This window comes from Dama dama, chromosome 18 (genome assembly GCF_033118175.1).
Source record: "Dama dama isolate Ldn47 chromosome 18, ASM3311817v1, whole genome shotgun sequence".
In the NCBI taxonomy this organism is placed as follows: Eukaryota; Metazoa; Chordata; class Mammalia; order Artiodactyla; family Cervidae; genus Dama; species Dama dama.
The window spans coordinates 100960114-100987151 of NC_083698.1; the positions used below are offsets into that span (position 1 = coordinate 100960114).

The window sequence follows — 27038 nt, forward strand, 5'->3', positions numbered from 1 at the left end:
GGAGGGGGAGCTTCCATTGTGGATGAAGATAGGAGGAATCACGCTGACTGAGCACATTTAGAAACTATGCCACCTGTGAACCTCTGTGTGTGCGTGCGTGTGTGTGTGTGAGTTATCCCTCACCGTTCCACACTCACCTGGGCCTTGTGTGTGTATCTGGATGAACCTAGGGGCAGTTTCACAAATCCCACTTACCTTTTGGCTCTTCCAGATCACAGTCCTCTTAAAAAGTTGCTGCGGCTTTGTGGTGAGAGTGTTGACAGGGCTGGGATGAGAAGGACTGGAGACAGAAGCGAGGCTGTGATGGGCACCCCAGACACCTAGTTTCCAATCTCCTTCCTGGAAAGGGATGGCCCATGCTCTGTGATTGCTGTCCCCCCCCCCCACCTCAGTGCAGGGGCAACGGAGCTGGGGGCAGAGGGGAGCTGTCACAGGAAACATGGCTGGAAGCCTGCTACCTCCAGACACAAGGATGAAAAACTGCTAACAGGCAACCTGAGGGACAAGCCAGGGATGGTCCCATAAAATAATTGATGGGGCCATCCACGCAGAGAAAGGAATACTTTACCACCCATATTTTAAAACATACCAGGATGCAAATGAGATACACTTTAGCCTCTAAGTCTCAAAAGACAAGGGTAAGACAGCTGAAAAATAGCAACCCCCAAACACCCAAGGCAAACCGGACAAAGGACTTGAAAAAAAAAAATTTCTCCAAGAAAAAAGATACACAAATGGCCAGTGGGCACTGAAAAGATGCTCAATGTTGTTAGTCACTGAAAGTGAAAGTGAAAGTCGCTCAGTCATGTCCAGATCTTTGGGACTCCTCGGACTATACAGTCCATGGAATTCTCCAGGCCGAATACTGGATCCCTTGTCCAGGGGATCTTCCCAACCCAGGGATAGAACCCAGTCTCTGGCATGGCAGGTGGATTCTTTACCAGCTGAGCCACCAGGAAAGCCCAAGAATACTGGAGTGGGCAGCCTATCCCTTCTCCAGTGGCTCTTCCAGACCCAGGAATCAAACCGGGGTCTCCTGCATTGCAGGAAGATTCTTTACCAACTTAGCTATCAGGGATGCCCCGTTAATCATTGGGGAAATGCACAAATCCACAATGAGATACCATTGCATAATCAAAAGGATGGCTACTATAAATTTAAAACAAAATCAGAAAATCACTTGTAGGTGAGGATGTGGAAAAATTGGAATCCTGTGCATTATATTGCTTCAGGAAATGTAAACCAGTACAGCTGCTGCCAGAAACAGGATGGCAGTCCCTCAAAAAATTTAATAAAGACTTGTCATAAGATCTAGCCATTCCACTTCTAAAGAACTGCTAGAAGTTTCAGAACTGCTTTCACTTATCTTTTAAGTGGCTGTTTTCTCTTTCATACTCACCCACATTTTCCCCACTATCACACCCCACACAGGCCCTATTACCCTCCAAGTCCTGAATGTGCAGCCCTTTGGGTCTCTATCCCAGTTTATCCTCCACCTCCCTCCACTTCTCTTCATTTGATCCTAGATAATGGATGGGAGTTTGGAAGTTTTCAGTATCCAACGAAACTGAAAGCAGGAACTTGTAAAGATAATTGTACACCAATGTTCATATGACAACAGCCAAAGGTGGAACAACCCAACTGTCCATCAGCGGAGGGATGGATAAACACAAAGTGATCTAAACATACAATGAGATGTTGTTATATTTGACCTTTCAAAGGAATGAAATTCTGACTCACACTATAGCATGGATAAATCTTGAAAACGTTATACTACATCAAATAAGCCAGGCACATGGGACTAATATTGGATAATTCCACTTATACGAGGTAACTAGAAAACTTAAATTCATAGACGGAAAGTAGGATATTGGTTATCAGGGACCATGGGGAAGGAATGATAGGGAATTCATATTTAACAGGTACACAATTTTCGGTTTAAAAAATTCCCTGAATGAATAGTGGTGATGGTTGCCCAACAATGTGAATGTACTTAATACCACTGAACGGTACAGCTGAAAAATGCTTAAAATGGTAAATTTTATGTTCTGCATATCATAACACATTTTTTAAAAAATAAAGGATGGATGAATAACCCTTCTTCTTGCAGTTTTCTAGTGTGGGTTTGGCTGTGAGGTGGGGAGAGGGTCCTACAAGGTGCAGGAAGAGTTGAGGCTACAACCTCAGGGCCATGCCCGGCTGGTGCTACGTGAAGCCCTGGGAGACGTCACAGCTCACAGTCTAGCACCTTACTGGGCAGAAAATGAGATGATGACCCAGTCTTTGGCCTAGCATCCCTACCTGGTGTCTTTAGTTTCCAAGCCTAACTCTGCTTGAACAGATACCCTCTTTTCCCAAGAGGTGGGACTTCCAAGAAGCCAGAAGGCACTCATTCCTGGGAATGCTGAGGTGATGGGTGAGGTATGGATGGCCTGGGAGAATTCTTCTGTCCACCCCTCACAGTGTTAACAGGCAGGAAGGGCGGATGCTTCACAAGCAGTGTCTCTTTCTCTGCCTTCACCCAGGCCCACCTGGAATCAGGATGAGAGTAACAAGGGTCCTGATCATAACTGATAAACCCGATCCTCTCCATCCCCCTCCCCAAGGTCCAGTCCGAGATTCACGTGTCCCAGGGTGTTGCGACGAATAATCTCCCAGCCTCGGTGACTGCCGCTGCTTCGAGACGTGGTCCGGGACAGTGAAGAGGTCGGGAGGGCCAGGGAGGCTCTGGCTAGAAGCCCGCTTTCAGACACCGAGGGCCGTTTCTCAGGGGGATGTCCTTGTCCTTCCTCCTTGTCTGAGCCCTTGAAAGCTTCCACGTAGCGACGAGCTCGCAAAGTATTCTGGTCTTGGTTGGTCTCAACTCTGAGGAGGTGAGAAAGGAGAGAAGCTCAGCTGATCCAGTGAGAGACCGGACCATGAGGAGAAGCCAAAGTGAATGCAGCACAGATGGGAACCAGGAATGAGGGGAGAGCAGGAGGAAGCGGGCCACGTTGAAGCCGGATGACCTGCTAGGATCAAACGAAGGGAAGTGGAGGATAAACTGGGAAAGAGCCCAGAAGGGCTGTGCCTTCAGGATTTGGAAATAATGGCTGATTTTATTTTTCTGGGCTCCAAAATCAGTGCAGATGGTGATTGCAACCATGAAATTAAAAGACGCTTACTCCTTGGAAGGAAAGTTATGACCAACCTAGACAGCATATTAAAAAGCAGAGACATTACTTTGCCAGCAAAGGTCCGTCTAGTCAAGGCTATGGTTTTTCCAGTGGTAGTGTATGGATGTGAGAGTTGGACTACAAAGAAAGATAAGCGCCAAAGAATTGATGCTTTTTAACTATGGTGTTGGAGAAGACTCTTGAGAGTCCCTTGGACTGCAAGGAGATCCAACCAGTCCATCCTAAAGGAAATCAGTCCTGGGTGTTCAGGACTGATGCTGAAGCTGAAACTCCAATACTTTGGCCACCTGATGCAAAGAGCTGACTCATTTGAAAAGACCCTGATGCTGGGAAAGATTGAGGGCAGGAGGAGAAGGGGACGACAGAGGATGAGATGGGTAGATGGCATCACCGACTCAGTGGACATAGGTTTGGGTGAACTCTGGGAGTTGGTGATGTTCAGGGAGGCCTGGCGTGCTGTGGTTCATGGGGTCACAAGGAGTTGGACACAACTGAGCGACTGAACTGAACTGAACTGACGGCCTCTGTGTGTGTATGTGGGCGGGGGGTGATGTGGGGGGAATGTGGGTGAGTATGAAAGAGAAAGCAGCCAATTAAAAGATAAGCGTGTCATAGGATGAGGAGATGCAAGTCAGGTAATAACTGAGAGAGGAAAGCCACGTCAGGAGGAGTTGAAGGTAGGATATGAAGGAGCAAGCTTAGCTTGCAGGCTAGACTAGAAGCTCTAAGGATAATACACTAGAGGGCTTCCTCGGTGGCTCAGTGGTAAAGAATCCACCGGCCAAAGCAGGAGACACGGGTTTGATCCCTGGTCCGGGAAGAATCCCCCATGCCACGGAACACCGAAGCCCATGTGATACAACTACTGAGCCTGTGCTCTAGAGGCCGGGGGGCTGCATTTGCTGAAGCCCACACGCCCTAGAGCCCGTGCTCCAAAACAAGAGATAACCCCACAGTGAGAAGCTCTTGCAGTAGAGTAACCCCCCACTTGCTGCAACAAGAGGAAAGCCCACCCACAATGAAGATCCAGCACAACCAGGAAAAAAATAAATAAATAAAATTAAAAAAAAAAAAATCTACTACGAGTGGGGGTCAGGTGGAAACAAGACTAGACCTGTTTGAGGAGCGCATGCCCACAGTGGAGCACAGATACGTGTTTGTGGCGGTGCACACGTCACTGCCCTTCTGACCTCTCCGCACCCCTCCCCTAAACAGGCTAACACAGTCTCACTTCAGAGGGTGATGACTTCTCCTCTGGGTCCAATTTGGGATCCCGAGAATGGAGAGGAGGGTCATAAGTGCAGAACCGGGCACCCTGGCTCCCACGGCCTCACACGGGTGGACAGTCCACAGGTCTCCAGGGTCACTCACCGAAGGAACCAGCGGTCCCCCAGCCCGTACTTGTACCCACAGATGCCGGAGCGCGGCCACAGGGTGCGAGGCATCTTCCTCTCCAGCATCACCGTGGTGGCCACGACCTAGGAGGAGACGAGAGATGGGGGAAGAGCCCAGAAAGAGCCATGAGGCTGAGAGGACCCTGGGGCTACTGACAGAGGGAACCCAGAGAGGGAGGAGGGCATCTGTTCAGGGATGGGTGACAGCCACCGTCCATCCCCCTGTTCATGTGAGGCGCCATGCTACTGCCTCCCTCATCACTCACCGCAAAAGGAGAGACTATTTTATGAGAGTTTTGGATAAAACAGTGACCCCTGCATTACCATTCAGATTCAGGGAAAATAAGCCATCCCATCCAAACTAATATCTTTTCCTTTTTCATAGGAAAGCCATAGACCAATTATTTGGATTTAAATAAAATGATTAAATAGAATCTCTGTGATCTTGGGGATGAAATGATAACTGGTGATGTTGAGGGAATCTGCAGCGAATTAAAAATACACCCATATCCTAAGAAGGAAAAGAGTGGGTTAATGACTCCAAACTTGGCAGGGAAAATTCTAGTGGCATGGCAAGTGTCCTGTCCTTTACCCAGCCCTCATTATTATTAACTTAGATGAAACATAAGACAAGATTATCAAATATGCTTGTGACACAAAACTGGGAAGGATATGTAATAAGCACGATGACAAAGCAATATAAAAATGATCTTACCAGATTGGAATGCTGGTCAAAAACCACTAATGTGAAATTTAAGTAAACCCAATGCAAGGTGCTACATTTGTAAGACTAAAGTGTCAGTGTTAAGCACAGGAAAACCCCTAAAGGGGCTTAGTCAAATCAATCATGTAACAAAGATGTGAGGGTTCTATTTGGTCATGAGCCAATTGCATATTTAAGAGCCAACTGCATATTTACTGAAAGACCTGACTCCGTTTTAGGTGCTACTTATAGTTTAGTGTTCAAAGCCAGAAAAGGGACGATCCCTCTTTATGCTGCTTTCCTCCAATCACATCAAGATTGTTCTAGCTTTGAAAGCCCCAGGATCTAGGTCTGAACAGAGGGTCATTCAGGATGGATTGGGTCCAGGAAGCTTGATTGATGGAACAAACTAGGAATCCCTAAAATAACTTAGTTCTCTACTTCATCTTCTCATGCTCCCATCTTTCTCAGCACTCCATGATTCTCTTGGTCTGCTCTCTGCTCCTGAGTTGTGCCAAGTTCCCTCCACCCTCAGGACTTTCAATCATTCTATTTCCTTTCCCTAGGTAGTGCTTTTTCTTTATCTTGAAAGGGACACTTATTGTTTCTACTTGCACCATCATTCAGCCTCCCAATCTTCTTCTGGGAACAGAGCCCATCTGATGTTTAGAAAATCACTTCTTCTCTACTGTCAGTCCATCCGTTAGAACAGACTAGACCTCACAGAGTCCTGGTTAATTCATCTATTTTCCCCAAAACTCTACCACCAGCACCAGTTCTCCAGTCCTTGGCCTTAGTCTTAAATGGAAGGATCCACCTATGACCAAACTTGTTGCGATGAAATGGGTTCACTGGACAGAAGGAGATGCTCTTTTCAAGGCTACAGATCCACAGCATCAGGAGTCACACAGAATACAGTAAGAATGGGGCCCCTTGAGACTTTCCTGGTGGTCCAGTGGTTGAGAATCTGCTTTCCAGTGCAGGGGACTCAGGTTGGATCCCTAGTCAGGAAAGTAAGATCTCACATGCTGCAGGACAACTAAGGTCGCTGCTACAACGACTGTGCCTTTGAGCTCTAGAACCGTTGCTCTGGCAACTAAAGAGGCCCCCATGCACCACAACTAGAGAAAGCCCCCATGCCAGAACAAAAATCCAGTGCAACAAAAAAGAAAAAGAATAAATAAAAAGAGTGGGGCCATTGCAATGGGTGTATCTGCTCACTCCTTTGTCAGTTTAGAGCTCCTATAAGCTATCTCAGCAACACGATGCAAGAGACTGACTTAGAGGGGTCAGGACAAAAGAGAGAACCACAGAGAAACTCATGTAATGGGTGAGACGGAGATCCAGGCTCTGGCCAGACATGCCTAAAGCTAATTTAATTCCTTAAACGTTCCAGTTATGAGGATCAATACACCTTCCCACTCTTTTTTTCCCCAAGTCTATTTGAGTTTGGTTTTCTGTCCCCATAGCCAAGTGTCCTGATGGACAAAAATCCTAACTCCCATTCCCTCCCCTTATTCTTCTTTTTTAAAAAATATTTATTTGACTGCACTAGGTTTTAATTTTGGCATGTGGGATCTAGTTCCCTGACCAGGTATCTGACCCCGGCCCTCTGCGTTGGGATCACAGAGTCTTAGCCACTGGACCACCCAGGAAGTCCCTCCTTATTCTTCATAATTGATGAATTATTACCCATGTTTAGGGGCTCATCTTAAATGTCAGTCTATCAGGAAAGCACTTTCTAACTTTTCAGTCCAAATCTTCTCTTGCCTCCTGTTCTTAGCACCTTCACTTCTCTACAACACATTTATTCTTCTAATTACATGGCTTTCTATGAAGTTTTAATGTCTGTCTTTCCAGCTGGACTGTAAGCCCCATGAGGGCACAGACTATATCATCTTGCTTATGCCCCCAGATCCCAGATATTTCCCAGCACAGAGAAAGGCTCCAAATAATTAGTGCTAATGAATGGAAAGTCCAAAGGGACAAACAATGGCTCTCTTCAAATATTTGAATGGCACGCCTAAGGGAGAATGTGTTCTGCATTATATGAGAAGAAAAAATGGGGGCCAACGGGTGGCCCAGTTTTTCTATCTTCTGGAAAGAGAGATATCAGCTCAATACAGTATGGGCTTTTCTAATAACAAAAGGTTTTGAAATATGAAAAAGCTCTCTCCTCCCAACCTCTACCCAAATCCACATGATAATAAGGTCTTACTTAGCATGAAAGAAGACACTAAATTACCCTCTGACCAATAAATGAGTATACATTGGGTAAGAGTTCAACTAGAAGACCACTAAAGACAGTACCAACTCTAAGATTTTATTACCTTATGGTGATATAAAGAAAAGATAATAGAAAAACAGTTATAAAAGCAAATACAAGATAAGGTTCAAATGAAAAACTAGAATACATAAGGACAAGAAAGTTAAAAGGTGAAAGATTTATATGATCTGAAGAGAAATCAGAGTATAGAATACATAAGAAGAAAGTTTCTAATTGCCTCTGAAGTCAAGGATGACTCCTGAATCTACCCTTCCACTGTGGTCAACACACAGTTCCTGGGTGTTGATTCTAACCCTATCCTACCATCCTATCAACTTACTCTCCATCTATTCAAAAATTCCTCTGTTGAGATGACCACCCCCATTGGGGTGTTCTATGACTCTCCTAAGAGTCATCGACCATGACATATTGCATTTTGATTTTTCTCTCCATCCCCTGACCCTCAGGAAGACTACCACTGACGAACTCACCTGGGCCCTCCAGAGCTCGTCCTGTTCATGGGCCACCCGCCAGTGTGTGTCGCCCATCATGGCGACCAACAGGTTGATCATAAGCAGTGTGGCGATGATGGCAAAGGCAAAATAGACGATGCTATACATGAAGGGCAAGTCCACATTGTAGTTGGCGGGCCCGTCGATGACGGTGAGGAAGAGCTCAAAGGTGCTGAAGAGCGCCATGGGGTAGTCATAGAATTCCCCCAGAGAGGATGGGTCCTCGGTCTGGAAAATGATATAGAACGCTGCTCCGCCCAGGAAGAGGGCATGGAGATCAGGAAACAGGGAGTTATCACAATAAGCCTGGGCCTGGTCAGTATTATTCTACCTCCAACATATATCTCCATACAATTACACACACTCACATGCATGCATGCCCGTGTATGCTTGCTCAGTTGCTCAGTCATGTCCGACTCCTTGCCACCCCATGGAGTGTAGCTGGCCAGGCTCCTATGTTCATGGAATTTCCCAGGCAAGAATACTGGAATGGGTTGCCATCTCCTACTCCAGAGGATCTTCCCCACCCAGGGACTGAACCCATGTCTCCTACATTGTCAGGTGGATTCTTTACCACCTGGGAAGCCCACATACATGCACACACACACACACACAAATGTAGATGTGTAAATTATACATATTATATAAGTCACATTTTCCCTGTGTACTTGGCTAACCCTGAGGTATCCTATGACCAAGTTTATCACTCTGGATAATGGCAATACTCAGAATTTAGCTAACATCTATCATCTATCTATCAGTAGATATATATAGCATATGTCACCTAACTGGTTTTTACATTTTAGAACCAAATATTTAAAAGGCCAATTGTTATAAGAATGCATGAAATCTTCAACAACTTTAAAGAACTGAGCACATGAAAAGTCTAAAAGAAAAGAACCTAAAAAAAAAAAAACTCAGTGTTCTCTAGATAATCATCCATTACTCTGAGATTTCCTGCATGTTCTTAGACCATTGCAAAAAAATGTGATGTGTAGCCTTACTGGATCGTATTAGGTATCCTGGGAACTTACTACAGCATCAGAGCCTCTGAAAGCCTCATCCCTGTGTGGGGAATGGAAATCTAAATAAGGTGACCCCAAGAGCAGAGCTAGGGTCTATGACAAAGCATGGTTTTGCAACAACGAAGAACAGATGCTTTGGGAGATCTATAGAAACTGGCTCCGCTACATCCCCTCATTCTGCATACATACAGATGAGGGTGGGGAGGAAGGGAATATGAGGAATCCTCCAAATGGACAGACTAAGTTCTACCCTCTCAGAGTTCCCATCTTGGTGTAGTTTTTCAGTCTACTGTTTTCTGGGAACTCCCATTAAGCAAGGGAATGCCTAAGACAGGAATGGCATCCGTTGTACTCAGAGCCCAGGGTTGGGGCCCTCACATGTCACCCTGAACATCCACCTGCCTTCCAGAGGTTCCGCCGCAGCCAGGGAGAACTGGATGAGAGGCACCAGTGTTTGCTCTTCCTTCCTCTCTCTGCCTTCCCCGAAGAACTTTCTCCTCCTTGTCCACTTGTTCTCTCCCTCCCTCCTCTCTGTCTCATCTGCCCTGTTCTGGATGTTTCCTCTCCTCCTTTCCCTAGAACCCTTCCCCCTACGCCTTGGGCCCTGACTGGGTCCCCACTGGCCATTGTGCTTCAAGCCTCTCTTCACAACTCTTCTGTTTTCCTCTCCCATTCTTCAAACTCTCCAAACCCTTTTGTTGTACCTCCTTCTCCAAATTCCTTTCTTTTCTTTAAACTTTGACTACATAAATGAAAAAAAAAAGGGCACTTGATGTGTTATTGAGTGCTTTTCATTTATTCTTCTGAAGTGTAAACATAGAAGAATTAAATACTGAACTGTTTGCACATGGCACCTTTCACAAGTGGCCTGTCTTTCCTGTTTCATATCTGTCTCTCTTCAAGGCCCTTTGTCTATCTCTCCTTTAAAGATGCTGCAGGGCAGTTAGTCAACACAAACATGACTGACCCAGAACTTCAGAGCACATGAGTCCACGCTCTAGGCCAATCTGAGTGACCCAGATCCTAAGCATATGAGCATGTTTTTCGATTCACTTTCCACTAGGAGGAAAAAAAAAGCAAAAGGGAGTGCAAACGAGAAATAAGTGAGAGCAAGAGTGAGAGAGAACCTTCTGGAGAACTGAATCCCAGTCTCTGGAGGAGAAAAGAGTGATGTTCTCACCTGAGGCGAATCCCACGATAACCACAGCCATCAGCCAGCAGAAACGCAACAGATCTCCGAAAATCATCTACAGAGAACAGAGAGGGGAGGGAGGGTGGGGGACCGTATCTCCACCTGCCTCTCAGCAGCTACTGCTGCTAGATCGGGAGTCACCAGAGTTCCACCAGATCTAGAAGGAGCCTCATTTTGTTGTTGTTGTTGTTGTTCCTACTCCCTCCCTTGGTCTGGGAAAAGTCTGATGTCTGAAAGCAAGAGAAACTGGAAAAAGCACCGACCTTCTGGATCATGATGGTGAAGGGGCCCAGCATCTGGAATCCTCGCGCAAAGTACATGACGCTGCACCAGCCCAGCACCAGGGCGAAGGACATGGGTACCACCTCCCCGTTGGTGTTGGTGAGCCTCATCACCATGGTCACCAGCACCAGGAAGGAATAGGTGATGCTGGGGGGAGAGAGGGGAGGGGGCTAATGAGAGGAGGGGCTGGGAATATTCTAGGTCCCTTCTAGCATGGCGCTGACTTGCCCGGAACCCACCGCTCAACCACCTAAACACACACACAGTCACACCCGTGAACCCGCTGGAGAAAAGTCCCTGGAGGCAAGGGTCCCAGAGAGGGATACGGAGACCTGAAATGTTTCTGGCAAGGGAAGGCAGGAGGCCAGAAGGAAGAACACTCACGTGATGACATGGAATGGCCCCCCGAGGACAGTCTGTCCAAAATAGCGGGAGAAACCAACCCTGAAGATATCTGGGATCTGGAAAAAGGCCGGGGGAGAGGGGGGAGAAAATGTAGACTTCAGGTCAATAAATCACAGCAACATCTTTTTTCAATCCATTTCCCAGAATAATGGAAATAAAAGCAAAAATAAACAAGTGGGACCTGCTTAAACTCAAAAACTTTTGCACAGAAAAAGAAACCAAAAACAAAAAGACAATCCATAGATTGGGAGGAAATATTTGCAAATGATATGACTGTTAAGGGATTAGTCTTGAAAATTTACAAATAGCTTATGACACTTAGTAGCATCAAAACAAACAACCCACTCAAAAAATGGGCAGAAGACCTGAACAGACATTTCTCTAAAGAGGACAATAGGCACATGAAAAGATGTTCAACATAGCTAGCTATTAGGGAAATGCAAATCTAAACTACAATGAGATATTATCTCACACTGATCAGAATGGCTACCATCAAAAAATCCACAAACAATAATGTAAACTGGTCCAGCCACTGTGGAGAAAAATATGGAGGTTCCTTAAAAAACCAAAAATGGAACTATCATATGACCCTGCAATCCCATTCCTGGGCATATATCCAGAGAACAGCAGGATCTGAAGGGATTCATGTGCCTCAATGTTCATTGCAGCACTGTTTACAATGGCCAAGACGTCGAAACAACCTAAATGTTTATAAACAGAGGAATGGATAAAGAAGATGTGGTGTATACACACACACACAATGGAATATTACTCAGCCATTAAAATGAATGAAATAAGGCCATTTGTGCCAACATGGATGGGCCTAGAGAGTGTCATTCTGAGTGAAGTGAGTCAGATGGAGAAGGAGAACTATCATATGATGTCCTTTATATGTGGAATAGAAAAAGAAATGATACAAATGAACTTACTTGCAAAACAGAAAGAGACTCACAGACTCAGAAAACAATCTCATGGTCACTAGGGGTGGAGGGGCGGTTGGGGACTTCAGGAAGGTCATGTATAAACACTGCTGTGTTTAGAGTGGATAACCAGAGCGACTTTACTGGATGGCACAGGGAACTCTGCTCAAGGTTATGTGCCAGCCTGGATGGGAGGCGAGTTTGGGGAAGAATGGATACATGTCTGTGTCTGGCTGAGTCCCTTCACTGTTCACCTGGAACCACCCACAACATTGTTAACTGGCTATGCCACAATACAAAGTGTTTTTGGTATTAAAAAAAAAAAAGATAAAAGACTTCAGTTCAGTCTGAGGGCTTAGCTGCACCTCACCTCTAGGAATAGGATGATCGCTGACCCGAGGACCGTCATCAGCTCCCCCACCAGCCGGATTTTATCCTGTTGAGTCACGTAGGCCTCCTGTGGTGAGACATTCAGGATCAGAAGTGCTTTCTGATGGACTGAGAGGCAAATCTTTTTGAGTAAGTGGTCTAAAGCAACTCAACTCTATCCAAGATGAATAAGAGCTCCCCTTACCACCACCATTACCACATCACCACCCATCCCCCCACCCCCACTGTATTTGTCATTGCAGTTCAGTCTGTGACCAGGGCGTGAGTCTAAGTAAACCAAGATGCAATGTACTGGGTTAGCCAAAAATACATTCAGGTTTTCCCATACCATCTTATGGAAAATCTGAATGAACTTACTGGCCAACCCAATACAATATATATGTTCCATATGTTAACAAATTGAGTTACCACCTAACAACTCACTTCTTATGCTGTTGAGTTGTAACTTATGGTGATGTGTGTACTGAGGGGCTGAGGTCACATTTCAGTGCATCAAGTTAAGAAAGTTAAACCAACAGGAAGAGTGGATTGGCCTGGTTTCAGCTATGCTGAAAGGCCAGCTTTTCCAATCTTGCTGTGGTTCCTAGCAGGTAAAATATAAACACACCACAGAACTCGGGTTCTGGGATGGACCCAGAACCTGCTAGCTCCAGTGAGACCTTGAATCAGTCACTAAAACTCCCTGAGCTTGGGGTGTCTTATCTGTAAAATGGAGACTATAATGGTTACCTCCTGGGGTTATTGTGAAGACCAAATCAGATGATGTGTTTGGACGTATTATAAGCCACAGAGCACTATAGATGTATTCATGCTTTGTGCTAAGTCACTTGAGTCATGTCTGGCTCTTTCTGACCCTGTGGACTGTAGCCCGCCATGCTCCTCTGTCCATGGGATTCTCCAGGCAAGAATACTGGAGTGGGTTGCCATGTCCTCCTCCAGGGGATCTTTCCGATCCAGGGATCAAACATGTGTCTCTTATATTTCCTGTGCTGACAGGTGGGTTCTTTACCACTAGCGCCACCTGGGAAGCTCCATAGATAAATTCATTGTGGTTTTATTATGATTTGGCAATATAGAAAAGGGCTAGAGACACGCTATGGTTTTCAATTCTAAGGAAGGACTCCACCTTATCCTGGATGGTAGGTGTCAACAGTATAGGCCTAAGGTCAACATGAATAAAAACCATCCTCCTCTGCACACCTTATTTCACAGTTAAAAGCTTGCAGTGTTACCCAGATGCAACAATCAAATTCTACAATAATGTTCCTTAGCTTTTTTGAAGTTATGAGCCCATCTGAGAATATCATGAAGACCACAGGCCTTCTTTCCGGAACACTGTTCACGTACATATAACTCCCAGATGAAATTGAACAAATAATTTCAACACATGCGAGTACCCCCTTAGACTTTTGGGAACTCTGTTCTCCAAGGTCATGTCTTTGAATCGTGCACCCAAGACAGGACTTGAGAGTCCCTGGGGATGATCTCCGCTGAAGAGAATGGGATCCCTCACTAGGCATGAGAATCACCAGTCATCTCTGTTCTACTGATAAACGGAACCTCTGTGGGCTACTTCAGCAGTGTACTCACTGGTCCAGTGAGAGGCATAGCTTTTGAAACAGGAAGAGATGCTTTGTAGTAGGAGGTGTTCATGGCTTCCCTGGTGGCTCAATCAGTAAAGAATCTGCCTGCAGTGCAGGAGAACTGGGTTCGATTCTTGGGTCAGGAAGACTCCCTGGAGAAGGAAATGGCAACCCACTCCAGTACTCTTGCTTGGAGAATTCCAAGGACAGATCAGCCTGGAGAGCTACAGTCAATGGAGGGGTCGCAAGAATCAGATACAACTTAGCAACTAAATCACCATCTCAGGAGGTGCTCTAGGATATAAAGAAGGCACCCATCAAGTATCCTGTGGCCTCTAAGAGGGTGTGTGTCAGCTCAGAAGAAGCCAAGGACACAGTCTCTAGGGAAGCATAGAACCAGAGTTACTAAGGGACAGTAGAAATGTTTCAGACAAATCATGTGGGACCAGGGAAGAGCAGGAAAGGAATTGGTGACTATGTACCTTTAGTAAACAACGTTCTCTAACAATCTGACTAGGCTTCAGTTCTTTTGCTGTTGCTGTCCTTAAAGAACTGATGTCATGCCAACTTTTCTGATGTTTACTTCTCTTGAGAAACTGGACAATTTTATTTTATCATATAGTGAGCTATTTCCCTTTTGCTTTGCTTCCAAGGAAGCTCAGAAGTCTTTTTCTTTTTTTTTTTTTAAATCTCCAGCCCTAGCAACTCGTTGAATACCCTTTCCTCCATCCAAAGATTCAGATCATAGATCTTATTCTTTTTCTTTATCTTAATGTTCCTGTTGCATCTGTCTCTCACTGTAAAACAGGCCAGCTCCTTTTGAGAATCAGGTAGTAGGATAAATAATAAGTTCGTTAATTGTGGGGACAAAATAACACTAGATATAGAAATAAAATAATGGCATCTGTGCCATATATGTGTCTATACACAATTTTTAAGAAAACTTTGGACCTTGGTTGCATGAAAGTGAAAGTGAAGTCATTCAGTCGTGTCTGACTCTTTGCGACCCTATGGACTGTAGCCCACCAGTCTCCATCCATGGGAATTTCCAGGCAAGAATACTGGAGTGGATTGCTATTTGCTTCTCCAGGGGATCTTCCCAACCCAGGGGTCGAACTCTGGCCTCCCACATTGCGGGCAGACTCTATCATCTGAGCCACCAGGGAATCCAGGAACTTGGCTGCATATGGCTGGAAAATTGCCAACAACTTTTTCTTTGGCTCTGCTAAGAAGAGGAGGGTACCTGTTGGCCGGGAGCTTTGTGGGGATTAGAGCGCCCCTAGAGGACAGAAGGAGAATGGTATCAACTCTCTTCCTCGGATGAAAATGTAAAAACCCAACTAATGAAGAATACTGGGGACAGTTTTGTTTACCATATACTCCTCCTGGGTCTGCCTTTCCTGAGCACCACTTTGCTTGTTCAACAGATTCCTTTCCAAGCAGGAGTTCTCCTGCTCAAGTTCACTAGTAACAGAGGTGTCCAGAGACGCCAAGCTTTGGCCTCTCTTCCCCTTGGTTTGGGGCTTCCCTGGTGGCTCAGCGGTAAAGAATCCACCTGCAATACAGGAGACCTGGGAAATGTGGGTTGGATCCCTTGGTTGGGAAGATCCCCTGGAGAAGGAAATGGCAACCCACTCGAGTATTCTTGCCTGAAAAAATCCCATGGACAGAGGAGCCTGGTGGGCTACAGTCCATGTGGTTGCAAGAGTCGGACACGACTCAGCGACTGGACACATACACACACTTGGTGTCCGATTGCCCTAAAGTAGCTGTCTCCAGCTCTCTGTCCCCACAGGTCCTTTCCTTTAAAGGAGGCTGCAGAGCACCACACTCTCCTGCAAGCCCCCTTCCTTGCTGCTCTCCAAGACCACCACACAGACCCTTTCATAGGTTTTTTTTTTAACAAAACTGCTCTCTCTAGAAAACAAAGAGAAACATGCATGTGTGAAAGCTGCAATGAAAAGAATAGCAGTTCATACAACTCAGTAGCAAAAAACCCAAACAATCCAGTTAAAAGCTGGGCAGAGCATCTGAACAGACTTTTTTCCAGAGAAGACATACAAAGGGCTGGCATTTGTATGCCAAAGGTACAGAAAAGGTACTCAGCATCGCTAATCATCAGGGAAATGCAAATCAAAGCCACAGTGAAATATCACCTCAGACCGACTAGGATGGCCATTATCAAAAAGACAAAAAATCAAAATTGTTGACAAGGATGCAGAGAAGGAATCCTTGCACACTATTGTACACTATGTAAATTTGTGCAGCCACTGTATAAAACAGAAGAGAGGCCCCTAAAAAAGTTAAAATGGAATCACTACATGATCCAGCTTCTAGGTATATATCCAAAGGAACTGCATCATAAAGCAATTATCCTCCAATTAAAAATAAATAAAAAAATAAACAAAGGAAACGAAAACAGAAACTGGAAGAGATATCTGCACTCCTGTGTAAATTACAGCATTAATCACAGTAGCAAAGCTCTAGGAACAACCTAAGCGTCCATCAATCAATAATGGACAAAGATGTGATATACATATCACACACACACACACACACACACACACACACACACAGGCTTCCCAGATGGTGCGAGTGGTAAAGAACCTGCCTGCCAATGCAGGAGACATGGGAGATGTGGGTTTGATCCCTGGTTTGGGAAGATCCCCTGGAGTAGGAAATGGCAACCCACTCCAGTATTCCTGCCTGGAGAATCCCATGGACAGAGGAGCCTGGCAGTCTACAGTCCATAGGATAGCAAAGAGTCCAACAGGACTGAAGTGACTTAGCACCCACACATACACACACATACATATGTATACAGGTACACATGTATATGTGTGTGTAAACACATACACCAGAATATTATTCACTTATGAGGAAAGAGGAAATCTTGTCAGTCGCAACAGTATGGATGACTTGACGGCATTAAGCTAAGCGAAATAAGCCCATCAGATTAAGACAAATACTGCATGGTATCACTTACATGTGGAATAAAAAAAAAGGCAAACTCCTAGAAAAAGAGAGTAAAAAAGTGGTTACCAAGGGCTGGGGGCACAGACAAAATAAGGAGAGATTGGTAACAGGATACAAAATTTCAGCTACAAGGGGAATAAGGTCTGATGGTAAAACAAGGTGACTATAGTTAATTACACTGCATTATACAACTGAAATTTGCTAGGAGAGCAGAACTTAATTATTCTCACCAAAATAAATAAATATGTGAGGTGATGAATGTTAATAGATGATAGGAATCCTTTCACAATGTATATGTACATCAAATCCCTGCAATGAACACTTTAAATACCTTACAATATCAATTGTCAGTTATATCTCAGTAAAGCTGAAAAATAATGATAGTAGTGATCTTTTAAAACATTTTCCTTTTCTTTGATTTTGAGAGGAATTCTCATATTTCACACTCATGTATAATGTTGGCTCTTGTTTGGAAGAGATACTCTTTTACAAAGTGGAGAAAGGTTTTAGTGTTTTAAAAATGCACAGGGGCACTGAATTATAATGAATGACTTTCTGAGGTCTGTTAAACTGACAATCAGAATCCCCTTTTCATCAACCACTCTTGCACTTCTAGAATTAAACCCTAAGCTCAAAGTGGTAATAAGTTTTTCTTTGAATTTTTTAGAATTTTATTCTTCAGAGATTGCATTCAAGATTTCCTGTCTTACATGGAAAGACCCATCCGCAGCTCTCTAGATTTGTGGTTCTTATGAAAAAGTTTGAGGACCAAGGGTATGTTTAGCAAAGTGAATTAAGTATAAATTCACTTTGCTAAAGTCCTGTTCATTTAGCCTCCCAAATTCTCTCAAATGCTCCGCTGACTCAATCCATAGCACCACTGCCTTAAAGCAAACAAACCCATGGCACCCTGTACCCACTGACCCTCTTTCAACCCACTCCTTACCTCGTTTTTGCACTGACCTTCTCAAATGCATATATCACGACCTGGTTCTCTGCTTAATACCTTTCCTAGTTCCAGCATGTCTTTGGAATAAAAATGAGGGGGGAGATGGGAGTGATGAGTATTCTCTAAATCTTTATCATAGTAGAAATTCAATAGCTAATGTCTAAATTTAGTTATAGAGATAGAAGTGTGTTATTCAGTGATACAACAGGGACCAAGGGCCTAAAGAGGTAAAAACTAGTTGCTGCCAAGAAGTGTGAGTGAGGTGGGCAGGCTAGTGCGCTGTTGGTCTTCATTATACCTGCCACTGGGTTTTTTAAGTCATGGGCATGAATTCTTTACTTAGAAGTGCTCACTGTGAAACAGGAATGAAAAATATTCAGACTACCAAGCGTGATGCCCAGAACCGTTGCTGAGGTTGCACATGTGTTCTTTTAGTTAGAACTGTGCTTTGTGAGATAAGAATAAAAACTAAGGGACTTCCCTTAGTCTAGTGGTTGAGACTCCACACTTCCATCGCAGGGGGCGCGGGTTCAATCCCTTGTCTGGGAGTCAAGATCCCACATGCTATCTGGTACGCCAAAAAAAGAGGGAAAAAGTCTTATATTTTATTCTTCTTTTTCCTCTATTTTTAAAATATAAGACTCAGCACGATGGCTTTGCTGATCTGGCTCCTGCCCTGGGTCCCCATACTCTGTGTCGGCTCCAGCCATGTTGATTACCGGGGTCCTCAACTGGTAAGACAGGTCTCCGTATGAACTGTGCCCTATTCTCAGAATGCCTTCCTCCACCAGAGTTTTCTGGTTCACCATTAACTTCAAGACCCAGGTCACAGCATTCCTCCTGGGTCTCCTTCCCTGCCCCTCTGCCCAGATCAGCTGTCTCCCTGCAGGAACACGCTGCCAGTCTCTGGCCACAGCCCTTCCCCAGCACACTGCAGTCATCTGGACACCTTCTGTCGCATCAGGACTCTTAGAGCTCCCTTAAAGCAGGGACCTCTAACTCCTTCTTTTTATCTACAATGCACACACAGTAGATGCTGCATTCACGAGGAAGGCAGGAGAGAAGGGAGCAGGAAAACAGACAGGAGCTTGCTGAGCATGATCTAAGAGCTGGAGGCAGGCAGAGGGGAACCAGGAAGCAAGAGCAGGGAGGTAGATGGAGAAAGGATGATGACGAACTGGGCTCGCCTGGAATTTCCAGATTCCTAGCTCAAGGTCACCTAAGCAGCCTTAGTTAATAATGCACTGAGAAAATACTCCCCCCAGCTGCTTTAAAAAATAAGCATCTTTCAACAATGACTAGAGTTCTTAACCTCTTTGTATGGCTTAGGATTTCAGGAGTTGTCAACGGCCAGAGCCCCTTGGAGGCTGACCGGCCTTACTTTGTTAAGAATCAGCTTACAGAGAGTGTCCCGCTCACCAGCTGGTTGAGCTCATTGTCTTGAAGGAAATGCCCAGAGAAGGGTGGGCCTAGCAGGGCCCAGGTACCACTGTGGGGAAGTGTGGGAGCAAGTGCAACCACCAGGAGGGGGAAGGCACCGGAAACAGCTGTCACACCCCATCTGAGACCCTCTCCTTCTCCCCAAGATTCTTGCAGAGGGATGAAGCTCCCAGAAAGAGACCTGCTTGATCATCATTCATTCATTCATTCATTCATTCCTCTCATCCTCTAAACTGTGTGGGGATTCCTAACCAGGTTGCCCATCAGAATCAGATGTAAGGGGCGGGGGGGTGGTACTTGTGATCTAGTGAATGAGACTCCATACTTCCAGTGCAAGGGGTCCAGGTTCGATCTGTGGTTGGGGAATTAAGCAATTGCAACCAAGCACACGTGCTGCAACTACTAAGCCCGCAAGCTCCAGCACCTGCTCACTGCAAAACTAGAAAAGCCCGGGTGTCACAATGAAGACTCAGTGCAGCCAGAATATATACATACACATGTGCACACATACACACACATACACACACATTCACACATACACATATACACACATACACATACATGTACACACATACACATATACATACATACATACAAGAATTGGCTGGGAAGCTTTGTCACAACACATATGCCTGGGCCAACCCCGGAGACTCTAATTTGGTGCAGGAACCAAGCATCTTTTTTTTTTTTAAGATGTAAATATTTCTACTACAGATCCCCACATGAGAAGCACTGGGCCAAAAAGGGAGGAAGATCTCATGGTTCCCTGATAAGTCTACCTTCAGGGGTTTATTTCGTGTCCTCATCTCTGTGTTCTCTCAGGAAAATTAACCCAGCAGATGTCTTCTCTCTACAGAGGCATCCTTATCCATTCCCACAGAAGCAGGACTTACCCTAGCCACCAAAAGGTTAATCACATAAACAGTGGGGCCCATGTTGATCAACAAGCTGAAGAATTGATGCTTTTGAACTGTGGTTCTGGAGAAGACTCTTGAGAGTCCCTTGGACTGCACGGAGATCCAACCAGTCCATCCTAAAGGAAATCAGTCCTGAATATTCATTGGAAGAACTGATGCTGAAGCTGAAATTCCAATACTTTGGCCACTTGATGCGAAGAACTGACTCATTGGAAAAGACCCTGATGCTGGGAAAGACTGAAGGTGGGAGGAGAAGGGGACAAGAGAGGATGAGATGGTTGGATGGCATCACCGACTCAACGGACATGAGTTTGAGTAAACTCCGGGAGTTGGTGATGGACAGGGAAGCTTGGCGTGCTGCAGTGCATGGGGTCACAAAGAGTTGGACACAACTAAGCGACTGAACTGACCTGAACTGAACTGATGATCAACACTAGAGCATAGGCAGTAGCTCAGTGGCTACAGGTAGGAGGCAATTCCATGTCTGACTGACTCCCCTGCACTCCAGCACCTCTTATCTTGCCGGGGAAATATCAGGTGTGCCCAGGTACAGGTGAGTGTGGCAGGCGCTGGCTACCTATCAAAGCCTGGAAACAGGATTCCTCAAGCAGTGGGTCCCTCTGAGGAAGAAGCCTGGAATCCAGCATATTTCTCTGGAGGGAGAAATGACCTGGCTTTGTATTAAAGTTGAAGCTTCTGAAGTGAACCAGACCGGAAGCCCAACCAGCACTGCCCTTACTAGTCGAGCATCTTTACCAAAGGACTTAACTCTCACAACCTCAGATTCACCATCTTTAAAATGGGTATAAAAATCTCATTTACTTATGGCATCTATGGGCATCTATGAGGATCACCCAGTATCATACTTTAGCATCCAAAATGCTGTCCACAGAATCACAACACCAGCAGCGAGTCAGAAACGCAGAAACTCAGGGCCCACATCAGCTTTCCTCTCTGAATCTGCCCTTTCACAAGATCTCAGAAACACCGGCAAATGCATGGCCAGTGCTCAAACCCAGCGCCCAATAGATGTTATTTTTACCTCCCGGGCTCTCTGCTTCTCCCACCTCTGTCTTCTCTTTAATTTGCTGTGCTTGTTCCAAAGGGAGTTGGGTAGGACCCCCAAGTAAAGCAGGGTCGAGCTGGTGTACAGCTGGGTTTCAAATAACTGGCACTTTGAATAGCGAAGTTTGTGAGGAATTGTGACGTGTAGGAAAAGCAGTCTCACTGACCATGACAGGTAGAGGATGATTTCAGATAAAAAGAACCCACGAGTCACTCCTGCCACATCCTCTCCCTGACTACCTACATCCCATCCATTGTATAGTAGTGATGATTCTGCCTTCGATAAGTGCCCTGATGCCAACCCTTTCTCTCAGTCTCCCCATCACATCTTGAGGCCAATCCACCACTATTCTCTTTCTTCCCTGAACTATAATAGCCTCTTAGCTGGTCCCCCACATCTTCCCTGGCCCCCTCAAACCTGTTCTCCACCCTACAAACAGAGACGTTGTTCTGAAACAAAGGTATTGTCAAGTGTCTCCCCTGTTTAAAATCCTGAGCCTCCCATTAGCTTTAGGATAAAGAGTAAAATCCTTGGGATGGCCAGCAAGGTCCTACATGATTTGGGAAAGACCTGCCGGGACAACCTAATCTGGAGGCTCCTGTCCCAGCTGCCTCTATCCTAGCCAGCCTTCTTTCAGTTCCTAGACATTCACAAGGCTCTCCCTGCCTCAGGGCCTTTGTATATGCATTGTCTCTCCCTAGAACTCACTTTCCACCTTGAATTCATCCGTGCATGCATGCTCAGTTGTGTCTGACTCTTCGTGACTCCATGGACTGTAGCCTGCCAGGCTCCTCTGTCCACGGAAATTTCCAGGCAAGAATACTAGAGGGGGTTGCCATTTCCTCCTCCAAGGAATCTCTCAGTATCCTGTCTTCTTATTATAAGGAAAACTCATGTGAATTGTAACAATCACAGTTTGCAGTGAAATTTCTATTCATTTAATTAATGTCAATCAGTCTGCAAACACCAAAAGGCAGAGGTGAAGTGTTTTGCTCAGACCAGGTTGAGTTTCCAATACCTACGATAATGCTTCGGGCACCCTTAGGCTCTCAGTAGTGGTTTGTTTAATGAATGAATTAACAAAGTGATTTGGAGCAAAGCAAAGGGCATTGGAGAGATCAAGGAAAATCATCAAAACACAGAAAGGAAATCTGATGATGGGAGATCAATGCCCTCTTGCTGAACAGCAAATCAGGGGTCTAAACAATCAGAGTGATCAGTTTCACCTTAGAAAGCTTAGAAGATCTCAGTTCAAGCTGTGTATGAGAATCAATAAAGGAGTTTCTTAAAATACCATTGCCAGGGGCCACCATTTCAGACATTCTGATGCCTCAGGTATGGGGCAGCTTAGGGATCCGTAACTTTTTTTTTTTTTTAACCAGATTTCCATGTTTCTTATGTGTTGGTGTTGTTGTTTAGTCACTAAGCTGTGTCTGTCTCTTTGTGACCCCATGGACTGTAGCCCACCAGGCTCTTCTGTCCATGGGATTTCCTAGGCAAGAATACTGGAGTGGGTTGCCATTTCCTTCTCCAGGGGATCATCCCAACCCAGGGATCAAACCTGCATGTCCCACATTGGCAGACAGTTTCTTTAGCACCGAGCCACCAAGGAAGCCCTAATAAGCAGTCTTGGTTAAAAAACTACTGATCTAGCAAGAGATAGGATCTGTTCAAGTCAAACAGCTCTTTGGTTTTAGAGTTAGGACTTAAATCTAAGCCACCTAATCCCAGACTTCGAACTTTCTGCTCACTTGGCAGTCTAGGAGAACTAGGATTATAATGCACTTTGTTCTGCCTAAACCAAGTAAACATTGAATGAAGACAGGAAATTAACTCTTATTGATTAAGAGAGTTCTTGGGAAGTCCAGGAATAGCATAACTTTTATGGCTGAGCAATGAAGCATCCTAGAGTGAAGACATTTCTTAAAATAGCTCCAAAACTCCACCCTTTCCTATGACTTGCTTTTGCCTAGTTTATGCCATCTTGTATAAATAAAGGAGTATTTTGTTTCCTTTCCAGTGTTTTGAGATGGTGCTCTGGGCTACTGTCATGGAGTCCAGTGACTTTTCTAGATCCCATGAGACCCACAGAGAAAACCCTACAGTGACTGAGAGCTCTGTGAGTCCAGATTTATTAATAGAATTTGATATAAAAGTACTCATTTATCTAAGAAAAAGCTCTATAGGCTAATTAATATGGCAACAACTGCATTAATCAAGTTAAGACCCTATGTTGGTACATTTTCATATTTCTAAGACTCTCAAGTAATAGAAATGTAGAAGAAAAGAATTCCATACTATTCAACAAATGTGGTACATCATGAAAGCAGAATCTTTCAAGTCATGGTGATAAGTTTGGGAGCCCCTGATCTAATCCCAGTTGACTTCCTACTAAGAGGAACACATGGGCCCCATCAACTCAGGACCAAGGCCCAAGGGCTCATGCCAAAAAAACACAGACCTGCGCTGATACTCCTCCCTATTCAAGCTGCTCACAGCTGCCTTCTTAAGCCCCACCTACCCCAACCAAGAAAATATTTAAAAGTCATGAGTCTTCTATTTTGGCTAAAGTAGATTTTATCAAAGTGAGCAAAAGGGTGAAAATGCTGAAGGGGGATGCTGAAGGGGGAAAAGAGATGAAAAAGAGAGAAAATGCAAAGGAAGTTAGAGCACTTAGCTATAATTATGCTTCATCTAGTCCTGAGGCAAGGGGAAGTAGCTGCTAATAATTTACACTATCTGGACAATTTGGGTCAAAGGAACATTATGTTCACAGGGACATAATTAGTCCTCCCACAGAGAGAAAGAGACACGGTGCTAAGAAGAAGGTAAGAAAGAAGAAGGAGTCTTGGTGGTAATCAGTTGCTCAGCATCACCCAACTCTTTGGCTAGAAGGCTATCTACATTCTGAATCTACAGTCTAGACCCAGAAAATCCCCCCAGTCAGCCTGAAACAAAGGAAGGCTGGGAAAGAATGCATCTGAGGAATCAGAGTCAGGAACACTGGAAATGTCCAGCCAACCCCATGTTTATCCATTTCCTTCATTGTTATTGCTGGCCCATCTCAGTTGGCCATCCCTTCCATGTCCTTATTTCCTGGGGTATGGTCTCCACACCAGGGACAACCTTCATGTCCCATTTGAGACACAGGGAACCCAGCTTCCCCCGAATGCACCTATGCCCACCTCGAATAAGGCAGCCCCACCATACTCAGCCTTGTGTTCTGCGGGCAGCAAACCCTGCTTTGTGAGAGTCAGAGGCTCCGGACACACAGCACACTGTAGATACACCAAGAGGCAATTCTAGAAGCTTGGAGTGACTTGACCTACTTCAGCATTTAGTAAGGCTCTCTGCCCTGTCCTTTCTTTGAGTATCCACTGCCTTTGAGCTAACTCGACTCAGGTTATTTGTTCCTTAACTCCTCCAAACTGCCCCTCTCCAAGTCCAGGTTGAGCTATACCTCTAGCTGACCCATTCGGCATTGAGCATAAATCTCTAGCCATTGAGCTCTGACTTGCCTGGCAAAATTGTTCCTCCTCTGTCTTTTGCTTTCTGCCCACATGCCTGCACTCCCTTTTAGGTATTTTCAGGTCACTAGGATAAGAATTTCGGTTACCTATTAAACGAACCCAGTGTTGAATGTACATGCCTAGAAGCACTCGTGAGAGCCTGCTCATTCTGTCACAACGAGGAGTCTGCTCCTTTCAACAGCAGACCCGGACACTGACTCCACATCTCCGCTCAGTCATCCTCACCCCAGGTCTCTGAAGGTGACTCACAGAATGACAAGCTCACCAGAGTAAAAGCGACCCCAGAGACTATTTCCTTCCAACTGATACCCAATCCAGGCATCCTCTGCAGCACCTTTGACAGGTGGTCAGACAGCTGATACAGCCCTTTCAATGCACTCATATTGACTGTGTTCAGAAGCGAATGCAGGTCAGAAGAATGTCTGTGTGACCCTAACAGACCACTGGCAGACTCAGAAAATGGACCTGGAGCACACTCGTCCTCCCTTTAGAACAACAAGACTTCTGTTGAAGGTTACATTTACAAAGGTCTGGTCTACAGACCTTTGTGAGTAACAAGGGATATTACAAAGGCCCAGGTAAACTAAGCATTCTTTCAAAGTTCACAAGAAAGCCATCACTCCCTGGACAAGTCCACTGGTATTCACTGAGCCCCAGCTTTGGTCCTCTTAACTCCCGCCTAATTTCTGTCCAGGTGATCAGGAGCCTGCCCCTGCCAGAGTCGAGGGAGTGGCATGTCTCCTGGGCAGCGTGGCTCTGGTTTCCAGGGCCATTACCGCGTGCTATCAGCCCTCTCATCCCCTCTAGGAGTCACCTGGAGCAGCTTCTGCTGGAATATGGTGACGTCTCGGGAATCTGTGCGGTTGCCACTGCGGGCCTTGAGAGGGCGGTGGATGCAGCACATCGTGAAGCAGATCATGTAGAGCACATACAAGGCTCCCAGGATGCAGAAGTAAGGCCGCCCGTACTTCCTCCACTTGAAGCTCACCAGCTGCTTCACTGGGGTCTGCTCCAGGATCTGACGAGCCTGCCATAGAGGAAGAGGGCAGCAGGGCATGACCAACATAGTGAGCTGCAGCACCAGGTTCCCCACAGGGTCCCAGACAGGCAGCGTCATGATCAGCACAAGCGTAATTCATTCCGTTCATCTTTTCATTCATTTCTTCTACAGACGACTAGTCAGTTTCTACTATATGCGGTGCCTCAAGCTAGTGCTGCAGATAAACCATGGCGGAAGTAAATACCAGGATCTCTGAGCTCCTCAGAGGCTCTGAAGGATGCGACATAGATGGCTGAGAGAGTTGAGTGAATGGAGAGTTAGGCAAGGTCTTTTATAAAGTAGCAGCAGTTGCCAAGGCAGGAAGGGGTGAGAAGACATTAGCACATGAAGGGGATATGGCAAAATCTTTTGGAGGGTGCAGGCATTATCCTGTATGAAGCGGCTGAGGGCCAGATCATGGTACCTCATGAATGCCTAGCTAAGGAGTTGGATTTTGTTTTCTGAATGCAATGGAGAACAACTGGAAGGTTCAAGCAAGCAGGTAGTCAGATTTGCTCTACAAGTATTACGGACATGAGGGGAGCAACAGAGGACTCGGAGAGTGGGGTGTGGCCATAATCTAAGCTGGGTGGGTTAATGCTCAGATCTAAGTAGCCAATGAGACATTAAAGATGCTCCTGAAAGAGGATGATGGGTGGCATGATGCATCTAAGAAAGTAGGAAAAGGCAAAGTCAGAGCTTAGCTGGAGGGATTACCCACTAGTAGAAAAAAGTACCTTTTCCCACCGAGCCTAGAGAGGAGGAGAGAGACAGGGGGGCAGTTTCTAGACCTGCTGGGCAGAACAAGGCAGAAAGTTGAAGAAGCTCCAGTCAGAGAGCCTCTATTTTCATCATAATGAACAAATCTTGGTTGCCTGATAGAACTGAAGGTGAAGGCTGGGCTTCCAATCCCTAAGAAATCCTGCTCTGAAGAAGTTCATACCAGCCAGCCACTTTGTTCATCAGATCCTCTGTTCGTTAGTACCAGCTATCATCTGAGTTTTGTGGCTCTAGAGGGTTCTTAGGAAATTGTCGGGTGGCAGATAAACAGTAAAAACTGTATTTTCCCACCATCTTGGAGGTTCCAGAAAGCATCAGTATTTTCTTCTCTTTATAAATCTTCAACAAACTTTCCGTTCCCTCATATCACCCAATCCAACACTGTCTGAATGACCCATGCATTTTTCCCTCTCTGGAAAGCTCTCTTTTTCCTCATCTGCCTGGTGATTCCCAACTCCACCTAGAAGCCCCAGCTCAAGCACATCTCCTGTGA

The 27038-nt window shown here is 45.4% G+C and overlaps 1 protein-coding gene across 1 annotated transcript in view; it reads right to left on the reverse strand.

The window, feature by feature from the left end:
- Positions 1-2564: 2564 nt before the first annotated feature.
- TRPV5 (transient receptor potential cation channel subfamily V member 5) overlaps positions 2565-27038 on the reverse strand; it is a 29241-nt gene continuing 4767 nt past the window's right edge. The window contains exons 8-15 of the mRNA XM_061166452.1: positions 25541-25753; positions 12246-12332; positions 10935-11011; positions 10532-10697; positions 10257-10323; positions 8031-8299; positions 4548-4654; positions 2565-2865 (exon numbers count right to left, since the gene is read on the reverse strand). Of these exons, the coding sequence (XP_061022435.1) occupies positions 2565-2865; positions 4548-4654; positions 8031-8299; positions 10257-10323; positions 10532-10697; positions 10935-11011; positions 12246-12332; positions 25541-25753 (1287 nt within the window). The remainder of the gene's footprint in view (positions 2866-4547; positions 4655-8030; positions 8300-10256; positions 10324-10531; positions 10698-10934; positions 11012-12245; positions 12333-25540; positions 25754-27038) is intronic.